The sequence below is a fragment of the Bos grunniens genome, chromosome 16, assembly GCF_055505025.1.
Source record: "Bos grunniens cultivar Pamir isolate PY7600 chromosome 16, Bosgru_T2T1.0, whole genome shotgun sequence".
Lineage (NCBI taxonomy): Eukaryota > Metazoa > Chordata > Mammalia > Artiodactyla > Bovidae > Bos > Bos grunniens.
In genome coordinates this window covers 21,607,864-21,622,482 of record NC_141180.1, presented here as the reverse complement: position 1 = coordinate 21,622,482, position 14,619 = coordinate 21,607,864, and the positions used below count along the sequence as shown (strand labels likewise).

The following is a 14,619-nucleotide window of genomic DNA, read 5'->3' as shown; positions in this document are numbered from 1 at the left end:
TGGGTCTAGCTAAGAAATAATTCAGGAGACACAACGTCTTCTTCAAATGAAAATTAAAACCACTATTTATTGCTGTGCATAGTCGTTCAGTCATGTCTGACTCTCTGCAACGCCATGGACTGTAGCCCACCAGGCTCTTCTGTCCATGGGAATTCTCCAGGCAAGAATACTGGAGTGGGCCGCCATGCCTCCTCCAGAGGATCTTCCCAACCCAGGGATTGAACCCAGGTCTCCCACATTGAAGGTGGATTCTTTACCATCTGAGCCACCAGGGGAAGCCCATCATTTACTGAGTACCCATTATGAGTCAAGTAGTAAGGATACAACCTAAATACCAAGCTTGGAGCCAAGAAAGCATGATCCAGCAGTATGATGGGGAAAGCACAGAGGGCTCTGAAGTGCAAGCTAGAGGCACCTAACCTAGAGCCAGAAGATCAGAAAGGGCTTCTCAGGGGGTAAAACATGATTCGGTGGAAACAGCTTAAAGTCAGACAGACCTGAGTTCAAATCCTGACTCTGTTACTAACTAGCTGTGTTACTTAAGGCAAATTACTTAGTAAGATCTAATATTTACATAGTGGTTACTCTGTGCCAGACACTATTCTAAATGCCTTACATATATTAATAACTCATTTCACTTTAATAGCCCAATAATATACACACTATTATCATCCCCATTTTGAAGATGAAGAGACAGGCCAAAGAAGTCAAGTATCTTGCCCAAGGTCACACAGCTCATGGGAGGCAGAACTGGGATCCAAACTCAGGTAATTCATCTCTAGAGTTTATGCTTTCAACATCTGTCTGCATTACCTGCCAACTTCTCTAAGTTTCAGTTACCCCCATCCATAAACTAAGATATATCTTTAAAATTAAAAGGAATAAGCACTTGGGAAACAAAGTGTTAGATCAATTGAATCTATTGTTAAACACAGGCAATTATTTATTCTATTTAAACCTAATAAGAACATCATGGGGGACTTACAGTTAGTCCCATTCTGAAGATGGAAACATTGACCCAGAGAGGTTAAGTACTTAAGCCAGGATTATTCACGTAGCAGGTGGTAGAACAACTATTCAAATCCAACGCTACTGATACTGAAGCCCACTCCTTCGAGCTGGGAGAAAGCCATGCCTACGGCCTGCCAAAGAGGACATAAATGGCTGTGGGCCATACTGTGAGGAGGTCTGAGGTTTGGAAGTCTTCAGAAAAGCTTCGGACACTGAAGCACCGCCTCCATGAATGAAGTTGCTCAGTCGTGTCCGACTCTTTGCGACCCCATGGACTGTAGCCCGCCAGATTCCTCCATCCATGGGATTTTCTAGGCAAGAATCCTGGAGTGGGTTGCCATTTCCTTCTCCAGGGGATCTTCCAGACCCGGGGATCGAACCCAGGTCTCCCGCATTTCGGGCAGATGCTTTACCATCTGAGCCACCAGGGAATCCCTCAACATTGCCTAGAGGTGCCTGTTCACTGGGCAGCCCCCACCACCCCAAGCACTTTGGCTTCAAGGTGACATTCAGAATGTGCATTCAAACACCCAAGAACATCTGTGCCCTTAAAAGAGTCCAGACTCACCCTTAACTATTTGAAGCTAAAAGTTACCCTCAAATGCTCCCCAGTGGAACCCTCAAACAGCTGCCCTGCACAGCAGCACCCACACACAGTGGGCACACAGTGGGCACACACCAGACTAGGGCTGGGCACCTGACTCCAACTCCAGGATTCCTTGTAAGTCCCAGGGAGGCTTGCTGCGAATCATTTCTTTCCAGGTGCCTCACTTTCTTTATCTGTGAAATAGGGATAATAAACATTTCCATTCCCCATCTCCCATGGGTTCTGTGAGGACTAGGGTAAGATAATTGCTGTGCAGGCAATGTGAAAGCAACCTGAGACGCTGTGAATGGAAGGTGTTATCAAAATGACATGTTCTGAGCAGTGACATGATGACATTATTTTTTTGTTTGTTTGCTTTTGCTTAAAACCATTATTCCTGCTAAAGAAAATACACGCATGCATGCTCAGTCACTAAGTCGAGCATGGCTGTTTTGCAGCCCCATGGACTGTAGCCCACCAGGCTCCTCTGTCCATGGGATTTTCCAGGCAAGAATACTGGAGTGGGTTGCCATTTCCTCCTCCAGGGGATCTTCCTGACCCAGAGATCGAATCCACATCTCCTGGGATTAAACATTGGAATTAAAGCAAAATTTTGTATTTAATTTCTTGTATCTATTTAAAACAAACAGTACAGTCTTGTCTTCCCAGAAATGTAAAATAGTCAGTGTTTCTAAACAATGAGACTAATTTTGGTCTCCCACTTAAGAGAGGTGCTATAAGCCCTTATTTTGAGTGTGAATGTGTTAATATCCCATGAGGAGCCTCCTGGTATCTGAGACTAGTTTCAGAACTCACATGTCCTTCCCAAAAGAGAGTCAATGTGAGAAGAGAGCTGCCACCTGGAGAAATTCCAGATCAGTCCAATTATCACCAAACCAGGACAGTATGTTTGTGCCTCTAGGCTCCAGAGGAAGCCACACTCAGCACATCCAACACTGAGCTCACCACTTCCTCCGAGGCTCTCAGTCCCAGCAAATGGCAAATCTCTAAGTGCATCTAGTTTGCGCCTTCCCACTCAATGTCTGATAATACCAGGATCCCTTTGTAAAGGATCCTCCCCAACACACTATGCCTCAGACTGGTACATGACACATGTGATCTCAATATGCCCACAACCACACGATGAGAAAAGCACTATCATACAAATGAGGTGACTGAAGCTGTTAAGCTAGAGACAGAGCGAGAACTTGCACCTAGGTCAGGCTAACTCCAGGGCTTCCCTGGTGGCTCAGATGGTAAAGAATCTGCCTGCAATGTGGGGATCCCTGGGTTGGGAAGATCCCCTGGAGCAGGGCATGGCAACCCACTCCAGTCCTCTTGCCTGGAGAATCCCCAGAAACAGAGGAGCCTGGCAGGCTACAGTCCATGAGGTCAGACAGACCTCATGCAGAGTCAGACACGACTGAGTAACTAAACACAACGCAGCAGGCCAACTTCAAGGTCCTTGTTCCTTCAACTATTTTAGGATGCTCTCCCGTTACCAAATTCTCTATTTTCTTCTGCTTTGGTATCTTTCTGATCATCACCTCCAGTGCCCTCTTTCAAGGATCATCACCTCGGGCCTCAACTGCTTCAAGAATCTGCCCTACTGCCTCCAGACTACACCTGACCCCCTGACCTTGTCCCATCCCTCATCCCCATCATTACCAAAGTGAACTCTGCAAAAATGCAAAGATGATCATGTCATTCCTCTGCGAAATCTTCAATAGCTCCTGACAGCTTCCAAGAAGGGTTCAGATTCCTCGGTGCCTCATGATCCTATCCCTTCCACCTCTCTAGAGTCACCCCCCACCATTGCCCACATCCTTTGCTCCACAGATGCTGTTTGCCATTCCCTGAAGGAATCATGTTAGTACCTGTGTCTCTGTCTTCCCCTGGCTTAAACGGCTTTCCCTTCCCTTCTCTTCTTCTGCTATTCAACTGTAAATGTCAGCATAAATGTCCTTCTCCAAGAAATTCTTCTTCTCTGCCACTTAACTGGGTCTTTCTTTCATGTATTTATTTATTCACTTAAGAAATAATTATTTCGGGAATTTTCTGATAGTCCAGTGGCTAAGACCACACACTCCCAAAGCAGAGAGCCCAGGTTTGATTCCTGGTCAAGGGACTAGACCCCACAAGCCACAACTACGAGTTACTCATGTCACAGCTATAGGATACAATGAAGACTGAAGAGCCCACATGCTGCAACTAAGACCCAGCACAGCCAAATAAATAAATTTACAAAATAATAATAATAATTATTGAATGCCTACGATGGTCTCAGCACCATGCTAGGTGCTGCAATTATAATAATGGATCAAACCGATACTGGTCCTGCCTTGAGGGGGGTTACAGGCCAGTGGGAAGGAGACACTGATCCAACAGGGCTAATCACACTATGAAAGAGAGTTACAGGACGCTCAGAGACCACATAGAGATAGTCCCATGGAGGGGAGGGACAGAGAGTACTCCCCTGAAAAAGCAGCATCTGAGTTTAAATTTGAAGTTCAGGGGAAGACAGTTTAGAGCATTACAGGTAGAAGGAACAGAATCTTCAGAAGCTGTGAGGCGAGTTGAATCTTACCAAGGTCTAATAACTGGAAGCACAAGAGACTTACTCCTCAGTCCCCTCACTAGTCTGCAAGCAAATAGATGGCAAGACTCTACTCCAGGCTACTTAACGTTCCCAGTACCTCACACCTGATTTTTTTATAAATAAAGGAATATATTCCATGTTTGAAAGCAGGAGGTATGATATTTTTTAATGGAGACTCGAACTTGCAAATACCTTGGCCTGAAGAATGTTTGTTGCCACATCTATCACGGCGAGGCCTGTGGCTCCAGCTGCTGCCGTCACTAGAACAGTTTCTCTGTGCAGGGAAAGAGGAGTGTTACTCAAGAAACCAAAAGTCATCCAGCAATATGATTTCATGAACATTCTGAAGATGGGACATTTTAAAGCAAGACGAGAACTGAGAGTTCATCACATGAGTTTAACCCCCTCGTGTCCAGGTACACGTCCATGAACACTCTCCAGCCTCCTGGGCCGTGTCATATATGTAGATCAGTGCTAATCTGGTCCAGTCCTGAAGAATTCCCAGGTGAGGGTCCTTAATCTCTCTAGGTAGCCTCTTCCTCATTTCATTGGTAGCCTTCCTTTGCGCTACCACTCCAATTTCTGCTTCTTAAATTCTGTCCTAAAATCACTCCCATACTAAACATTGCCAACTTTCAGAAGTTGATGATCACGTAGCAGTCGCCGCTCTTCTAAGCCCATCTCCCTGGAGCAATTCTGAGCTCTCAGAAAAGAGCAAGAAGCTGTGGGAATGCTCCCGGTGAAGTGAGAAATTCAGCACCTCTGAGCTTGAAATACCTGTTAAGTATACCCAGCCAAGCCTCACAGAGGCAAATACCACTGTGTGTGGGCTGGGCTCAGTCACTCAGTGCTCAGGCCTGTCTCACTCTTTGTGAGACACAAAGGGACTCCAGTCTACAGACCCCATGGACTGTAAACTGCCAGGCTCCTCTGTCCATGAAACTTTTCAGAATACTGGAGTGGACTGCCATTTCCTTCTCCAAGGGATCTTCCCCACCCCAAGATCAAACCCGTGTCCACTGCATTGGCAGGTGGATTCTTTACCAACACACCACCTGCCTATGGTATTTGTGATCTGTGATGCCCAGCCAAGCCTCACAGAAACAAATGCCACTGACTTCCACTAAAACCAGAGTGAAATGAGTTGAAATAAACCAGCTCTCTAAAATGTAAGGTTTTCTAGGAAGTGATCTCCAGAGGGGTCAGACTTGAGAGAAAGATTTCTCCAAATTCATATTGGCCAAGTCTACCGTCCCCTCTCAGGCAAAAGGGTATCCCCACTGTCACCAGGCTCCAATCTTGGGCCACTCCTTTCCTTTGGCTTTTCCTTAGATAGCCGTGAGGGTCAGGGAGGGCTTCCCACGTGGCCCTAGTGGTAAAGAACCTGCCTGCCAATGCAGGTGATGTAAGAGACTCCGGTGTGATCCCTGGGTTGGGAAGATCCCCTAGAGGAAGGCATGGCAATCCACTCCAGTATTCTTGCCTGGAGGATCCCATGGACAGAGGAGCCTGGTGGGCTACAGCCCATAGGGTCGCAAAGAGTCGGGCATGACCGAAGGGACTTAGAATGTACACAGGGTCAGGGAAGGAAACAGAGGGCCACGGTCTTGGTGGACATTTCTGGTACTAGAAGAGGTACCATCTATCCCTCTGTCGTCGACATAGTCCTCACCCAGGCTGGGTACAGGCCCGATGCTCCAGGGCGAAAATAGCAGTGCCATACGACACGGGCAGAGCAGCAGCTTCTCGGAGGGACACTTTTTCTGGAATCTGCCACAGGTTCTATAAAAGAGATAACAGTGACTTACAGATTAAGCACTGTACCTCTTCATAAAGGCTGCTCAATACATATTATGACTTGACTTGCAAAGGGCAACACATGTCAGGAACCAAGCCCAGTCAAGACCAAGCAAGTGATGGTCAATTTCAAGACTTGGGCACATCAGCTTTCAAAAATCCTAAAGCTGGCATCTGGATGAGGAAGGAACCAATATGCACAGGCTATAACACATGCCACTGCGGTATTAATATAATAAGTGAATAACAAGGTACAAAAATTTTACCTTAAATAAAGCTGTTTAAAAAAAAAGGTGTGTACTAGCCACCACTAGGGGGCACCATTCACATCCTGGACAGCCACACCCCTACACCAGCCTGCTACCTCCCAGGAGGATTGTCTTTCACAAGCTTGGTGCGGAGAAGCTCATTACATCCAGGCTTCAAACCAGTTTTTCTACCAAAACCACCTAACTATGGTCCAGTTGGACAGCCAGTCGATTGTTCCAGGCCTCAGAAAACAAAATGCCCTTCTTCATTAAACCACTCGACACAAACAAAGCTCTATGCAATGGTTGTCACACCAAAACAAGCAAACCAAAAAAAAGGGTTTAGCATTTGAAAGAAAGAAGTGCTTGGCTGAGAAACAAGATATAACCAAAAGAATACAAAAAAAGAAAGGAGAAGGACTGAGGGATAGGTGAAAATGAAAGACAGCAGAAAAAGAATCTCCAAGGATGAATATTGAGGAGTAGGGCTACCTTGTGGTCAATGATGCATTCTTCAGCCATACCACTAAAGCCAGGCAGGCCAATGACTCGATCTCCCTGAAGGGAAAATGCCATTAAGGGTATGTTCAAATGTACGCTCTTGCCATTGGACCCCTTCCCAAATTAATCCAAAAAAGAAAGAAAATTGTTCTTTCTGATCCAGTAAGACAGTGGAGAAGGCAATGGCAACCCACTCCAGTACTCTTGCCTGGAAAATCCCATGGATGGAGGAGCCGGGTAGGCTGCAGTCCATGGGGTCCCTAAGAGTCAGACATGACTGAGCAACTTCACTTTCACTTTTCTCTTTCATGCATTGGAGGAGGAAATGGCAACCCACTCCAGTGTTCTTGCCTGGAGAACCCCAGGGACAGTGGGGCCTGGTGGGCTGCTGTCTATGGGGTCACACAGAGTCGGACATGACTGAAGTGACTTAGCAGCAGCAGCAGCAAGACACAGCTTCCCTTAATTATCTATTCAGTTTTACTACTTAGTAAATAATTCAGCTGTTTTCACACAACCCCCATCAGGCGGCCAAACCAGTTTGAGCACATTTTGGACGATGACTTAACCAAGAAAGGAAAAAACTGATATGAATTAGAATCCCAGTATTCATTTCTCTCACAAAATACTGAAACTTGAGAATTCTCTATCCTTTCAGTAACTAAAACCCAGGTGCTGCCTTTCATTAGTAATAAAAAGTTTAACTAAGCCAGGACAGGCTTCCTTCCCTCAATTCAGAATTCGTTTCTCCCCGCTCTGCCTTTGGTGTCTGCTGGCAAAGTCCAGGAAAAGCAAGACCCTCTGGCTACAAACTATTTCTCATAGTTACCCACACATCAGTTCCCTAGATTCAACTAATTTACCTCTTTCACCGTGCTGACATCTGTGCCTGTCTCCAGTACCATCCCAGAAAACTCCATTCCTAAAACAAATTTTAAAAATCAGGTTATCTGTAAAGCCCAGCACCAGAGAGATAAGAAAACTCTGATCGACAGGGTGTCCTATGAGATTTCTGGAGCCAAAAGGGTTTGTGTTCTGCCCCCTACCCCATCCAGGAAGAAGAATAGGAGTGTTATACCCAACACACAGGAAAGTGAATTAAGATTTCATGATACAACTTGAAAAGCTATAGCAGTTCCATTCTTACCATGACACAAATGAAAATTTCAAGAATGGGCAAAAAAATAGAGAATCATGAGTATACAAGTACTTTGGACCATGATCTCTGGGGCCTTGGGCTCCTCCAGCACCCCCATGATAATATGCATCATATGGTATTTATCTGTTCCCAGGTCTCCTCTTCTGGACTATGAGGCCCCTCAAGGACATGAACTATATTCATGCATACAGCACTTGGTTCAGTTGGATGAACTGGTGTTGTCTGCTCTTTCCTCCTCCACCTCCAAAATTTCTGAGTTTAATGATCATACATTTCCCACTTGAGCTGCCAGAAGAAAAACTCAATTGAGTAAGACCTCTTCCCCCTCAACCAGCATGTCAGCAAACACAAACAGAGGGAACCGGTTCCAACTGTTGAAGCAAAACCAAATGCCCTAAGGCCAAAACACTGCAACTGTTTTGCAATCACTGTATCCTTAGTGGTGTCTATCTGTATAAAATATACATGTACTGTATATTTACAGTATATAACTGTATATTACTTATGTATATATATAGATACACACCAAACTATACTTATATCTCTTTTAATAAATTTCACCAACAAAAATGAGTCATTGGTCCACATACTCGGGATCTAAATGTAATCAGATTGAGTATAATGCAAGTCAGAGAGCAGCCCACTAAGAAATGGATAAACTCTATATCTTCTTTCTGATCCTTTGATATTAGGTTTCTTGGGGAATGCATTCGTGAGGACTGAGAGTTGTAGCTGCAACCAGATGTTTATGATCCTTCATTGAAAAAGTAAAATTGAGGAACTGTCAAGGAATGAAAGAGAATGACTATGGCCATTGATGATTCTGATCAGGATTCTGGTGAGCATAATAATACATAAAATTTTATTTGTTCATTTATGCCTTTTCAAAGTATTTATTAAGGGGTGGATGAAGTAAGTGAAGGGGATTAAGAGGTACAAGTCTCTAGTTAGAAAACAATAAAACCACAGAGATGTAATATACAGCAGAAGGAAATAGTAATATTGTAATAACTCTGTATGGGACACATGGTTACTAGACTTATTGTAGTGTCATTTCATAATGTATGCAAATGTCACGTCACTGGTACACCTGAAACTAACATAACATTGCTTGTCAACTGTATTTCAATCAATCCATCCATCAAGTATTTATTGAGTATTTAGTATGAGCCAGATACAAGAGTACTAATGGGGCCAGGGTGGGCAGGCAGGATAATGTTGAACAAGACAGTCATAGAACCTTCCCTCACAGCACTAGAATCACTAGAATCTAGTGATTCTAATTACAGTGAGGCTGAGATGTCTTTTTTTTTTTTTTTTTTTTGGCCACACCACACAGCATGTGGGATCTTAGTTTCCCAACCAGGGATCAAACCTGCATTGGAAGCATGGAGTCTTAGCCCCCGGACCACCAGGGAAGTACCGCAGCTGACATATCTGAATCACCACTGATAGCCGGCAAACACCACCATGGAACTACTCATGAAGCACATGGATCGTTTTTTTTTTTTTACCAATTATGATTTTTTTTGAACTTTTTGTTTTGTGGTATAGCTGATTAACAATGTTGTGAAAGCTTCAGGTGAACAGCAGAGCGACTCAGATACACCCATACATGTACCCATTCTCCCCCAAACCCCACTCCCATCCAGGCTGCCACATAACATTGAGCAGAGTTCCACATGCTGTAAAGTTGGTCCTCATTGGTTATCCATTTTAAATATAGCAGTGTGTACCTGCCTCATGCAAAGAGTTGACTCATTGGAAAAGACTCTGATGTTGGGAGGGACTGGGGGCAGGAGAAGGGGACGACAGAGGATGAGATGGCTGGATGGCATCACTGACTCGATGGATGTGAGTCTGAGTGAACTCCGGGAGTTGGTGATGGACAGGGAGGCCTGGCGTGCTGCGATTCATGGGGTCGCAAAGGGTCGGACACAACTGAGCAACTGATCTGATCTGATCTGACATGTCCATCAGGCAGCTCTTTTAAAAGTCTCTATATCTTCTCTTTTTGAAGCAATCACTTTGCCCTTTCATACTCACCGGGTGTGAAGGGAAGTTGATGCCTCTCCTGATACTGACCCTGACAGGCCAAAATATCAGCAAAGTTAATCCCACAGAAATGAACATTAACTCTGACCTGCAAAGGAAATAGAGCAACAAGGCAGATCAGTACACATCTTTGGAGACAAATTCATTCAATTATATGGTAATATTTACTGAATGTCCACTATATGCTAGGTACTGAACTAAGTACTGGTGCACAATCACAACACAAAATAGACAAGGAGCTAAGAGTATAGTACAGAAGACAGACATTAACCAGATAATTAGGAAAGTTTATGGGCTAAACTACAACTCCTACACGAAATGTTAGATAGAAATATATGGTGCTATGAAAGCACATAATGGGGAGATTTGACCTTTGAGGGAAGTAAGAACTGTGAGGAGTTAACTATTCAAAGTGGGGAGGGGGAGCCTGGCACAGACAAAAGCAGTGGCCTGTGCAAAGGCCCAGTGTATGCTTAGTTGCTCAGTCGTGTCCGACTCTTTGCGGCCCGGCAGACTGCAGCCCACCAGGCTCCTCTGTCCCTGGGACTTTCCAGGCAAGAATACTGGAGTGGGTTGCCACTTCCTTCTCCAGGGGATCTTCCCAACCCAAGGATAGATGGAACAAGGAAGCCATTAAAAGATTTTAAGCAGAGGGTAATATGATCAGCTGTTGTGGGATTCAGGAATTCTAGAAGCGAGAACTAGACTCCCCAGCTTATGTGTTTCATGACAGAGAGAGAGCAGAGGCAGCCCTGTAGCCGTTTCTGTGGCCCTTGTTAAGCAGTGGTTCTCAAAGTGTGGTCCCCAGACTACCAGATTCAGTGTCACCTGGCAACTTGTTAGATGTTCAGATTCTCAGCCCCTGACCTACTGAATCAGAAACTTTAGAGGACCAGCAACCTGCTTTGACAAGATAAGTCTGATGCAGCCTGAAGTTAAAGAACTACTGTCACATACCAACCCAACTCAACAGGGCTTGGAATCATGGGAGGAAATGAAGGCTGAGACAGAATCGGTGACATTCATTTATCTGTTTACATTTCCTATATCATACAGAGGTGACCATATTGATGAGAAGATATTTTATGAACAAAATGCATTCATTCAACAATATTTTAAGCATCAGCCACATGCCAGGCACCATTCCAGACTATGGAGATTTAATGATGGATAAACACACATAGTCCCAACTCTCATGAGCTAATTCCTGACACAACAGTCTGGGCAAATAACAGAACGAAGAAGCCCAGCTCTCAACCTGTTTGTGTGCTCTCTCAATGACTGTCTCAAACATTGTGTGCTGACACACATAGCACATATAAATTCCTGAAGCCACTCTACCTTAACTCAACATGGATGTCTTTCAGCATGTGAATCCCAGGAAGCAGGGCTGGCTGCTAGCCTACAGTCACCCAAATTATCCATTTAGTCCCAGGGTCTGCATTAGTGATACTTTGGGACTGCAGCCACATTTCTTCCCCTCCCAGGGGTCTCCAACCCTGAGACTCACTGTCTGTTTCACCTTGTCAGACGGTCTCATTCTCCACACCAGATGAGTGTCACCAGGGTGATCGAAAGGCAAAGCCAAAGTGACCACCACATTTTCCACCTCCCTAAATGTGGGTAGATGCCCACAACACTAACATAATCCCACCCACCCCAAATCACTGCAGTACACCAGAGGAGGGCACAAGGCACATTATCATGGAAATAGGGCTGGCTGAGGGGAGGAGGGAGGGCAGATAATTAGATGCCGCAACTGAAGGAGGGAAAGCAAAGAATGGAGTCCATTTATCTGTGTTAAATCAATAACTTGCAGGCGGTTATGCAAAGTCGTGTGCAAATCAGAATTCTCTGTTTCTTTTTTTTTTAGAATTCTCTGTTTCTGAGGCAACAGCTCTGGGGCCTTCTACATTTGTGTTTGGGGAACAAGCTTCCCTTTGCATGGGCTTTTGTGACCCTGGAAAGGGCCCATCAAGAAGCCCAGCAGAAAGTTGTGCTCCAGTCTCACGGGCGCCCCCTAGCTGAGCACTCGGGAACTCAGTCCGAAAGGGGACTAGCAGGTCATGAGTGGAGGCCGCGGGGAAGGGGTCGTCCAGGGGCCGGGCCAGTCACCTACCTCGTGCGGCTGGACAGGGCGAGGGGTCACCTCCTCAATGACCAGGGGCCGCTTCAACTCGGCGCACAGCGCGGCGCGGTAGTTTCGGCCGCAGCCCTGCCAGGCCGTTCTGCAAAGCGGAACAAGGGTCGGGTTACTGGGGCCGAAACTGGGGCCGCCCTTAGGGGTCTGGGGATGAGTCAGGTCGCACCTGCAGAGCCATGCCCGAGACAGGAACCGTCCCCACGCCGCCGCCATGGCCCAGAGCAAGTGTCGCCAGAGGGGAGAGGTCCGAGTGCGGCAGTAAGAGCCGGCCGCCGCCTGCCCCGCCCCGGTGACCGGAAGAGCGCGAGGGCGCCGGGCGACAGGCCCGGGGGCGTGTGACATGAACTGACCCAGGCAGGCGGCAACAGCCCGGACCGCGCCACCCGCCAGCTTCCCCCGGGCGCCGGAGCCCCCTGGTCCCCCGGGGACCGCCCCCCTCCCCGCCCCCGGAGGTGGAGCCCGCGGCGGGGCGTGTAGGGAGGGTGGAGGGAAAAAAAGAGTAGATAGAACTAGATTCCCGGAGATTAACGTTTGTTATCGTTTTTTGTCGCCAATTCGGGAGACTTTTAACCCACACTTGAGGTTCTTGTATAAAGAACAAACTCGTGGTTAATAGTGGAAGTGAGGGGAGGGGCAAGATAGGGGAAGGGGAATATGAGGCACAAACTACTAGGTATAAAATAAATGAGAAACAAAGATGTAATGTACAGCACAGGGAATACCGCCAATATTTTATAACTTTGGGGTAATTATTGATTTTTATCAAAGTACTCTTTTCCAAAAGTATTTTCTGTTCATAGACTATTTCTTGACTGCTTCAAAAGGACATTTGACACTGTTGACCTCACATCTTTTGATATAAACTCTTCCCTTAACTTCTTATAATAACTCTAAAAAATATTGAATGATTATATTGTACACCTGTAACTGATATAACTTTGCAAATCCACTATACTTCAACAAAACAAGGTATAAATAAACAACTACGGTCCGTGAGGGTGGACCTCTGCATGTGCAAAATCCTAAATGCATAAAGGCTTTATGGCTGCCTTCAACATCTTACTAGGATTTGAGAGGGTAACAGGCAGGAAAGCTGGGGGTCTCCAAACGGAGGAAATAGGCTGCAAGTGTCAGACATTTTTTGTTTCTCTCTAAAGGTGCAGGAGGTAACCAACAAGTGTTAGATGTTTTCCCCTTCTCTACACAAATTTAAAAAGAGGTTTCTCTTAAAATTCTGTGTTGCCATGATGATACCTGGTTCCACCTGAACTTAACTTTTGTCAAACCTTGAGCTAACCAATGCATTTTTCTTATGGAAATGTTTGTCTTCAGTTCAGTCCCTTATGTTTGTCTTAAGCTATGTTAATGAATTATGTATTTACCCTCAGTTCAGTTCAATTCAGTTGTTCAGTAGTGTTTGACTCTTTGCGGTCCCATGGACTGCAGCATGCCAGGCTTCCCTGTCCATCACCAACTCCCAGAGCTTGCTCAAAGTTATGTCCATCAAGTCAGTGATGCCATACAACCATCTCATCCTTTGTCGTCCCATTCCCCTCCTGCCTTCAATTTTTCCCAGCATCAGGGTCTTTTCAAATAAGCTGTCTAGGTTGGTCATAGCTTTTCTTTTAATTTCATGGCTGCAGTCACCATCTGCAGTGATTTTGGAGCCCAAGAAAATAAAGTCTCTCACTGTTTCCATTGTTTCCCCATCTATTTGCCATGAAATGGTGGGACCAGATGCCATGATCTTAGTTTTCTGAATGTTGAGTTTTAAGCCAACTTTTTCACTCTCCTCTTTCACTTTCATCAAGAGGCTCTCTAGTTCTTCTTTGCTTTCTGCCGTAAGGTTGGTGTTATCTGCATATCTGAGGTTATTGATATTTCTCCCAGCAATATTGATTCCAGCTTGTGCTTCATCCAACCCAGCATTTTGCATGATGTACTCTGCATATAAGTTAAATAAGTAGGGTGACAATATATAACTTTGACGTACTCCTTCCCAACTTGGAACCAGTCTATTGTTCCATGTCCAATTCTAACTGTTGCTTCTTGACCTGCACACAGATTTCTCAGGAGGCCAGGTAATCTGATATTCCCATCTCTTTAAGAATTTTCCACAGCTCTTTGTAATCCACACAGTCAAAGGCTTTGGCATAGTGAATAAAGCAGATGTTTTTCTGGAACTCTCTTGCTTTTTTGATGATCCAACAGATGTTGGCAATTTGATCTCTGGTTCGTCTGCCTTTTCTAAATCCAGCTTGAACATCTGGAAGTTCACGGTTCACATACTGTTGAAGCCTGGCTTAGAGGATTTTGAGCATTACTTTGGTAGTCTGGTGAATTCTCTGGCAGTTCAAATGGTTAGGACTCTGTGCTTCTACTGCAGAAGGTCTAGATTGATCCCTGGTAGGAGAATTAATATCATGCAAGCCTAGAAGCCAAAAAACAAAAATAAACTCCTCAAAAAGGACATCTGGTCAAAGAGCATATAGCCTCTGAGGTTCAAGCCCAACTCTACCA

General features: G+C 45.3%; 1 protein-coding gene across 1 annotated transcript in view; it reads right to left on the bottom strand.

Annotated features, from left to right (window-relative positions):
* Positions 1-12,541, bottom strand: part of LOC147356308 (protein Cryzl2) — a 32,581-nt gene extending 20,040 nt beyond the window's left edge. Inside the window, exons 1-7 of the mRNA XM_086343674.1 lie at positions 12,266-12,541; positions 12,076-12,184; positions 9,948-10,044; positions 7,606-7,664; positions 6,734-6,799; positions 5,869-5,978; positions 4,389-4,470 (exon numbers count right to left, since the gene is read on the bottom strand). Of these exons, the coding sequence (XP_086199800.1) occupies positions 4,389-4,470; positions 5,869-5,978; positions 6,734-6,799; positions 7,606-7,664; positions 9,948-10,044; positions 12,076-12,184; positions 12,266-12,441 (699 nt within the window). The 5' untranslated portion in view covers positions 12,442-12,541. The remainder of the gene's footprint in view (positions 1-4,388; positions 4,471-5,868; positions 5,979-6,733; positions 6,800-7,605; positions 7,665-9,947; positions 10,045-12,075; positions 12,185-12,265) is intronic.
* Between the last annotated feature and the right edge of the window lie 2,078 nt (positions 12,542-14,619).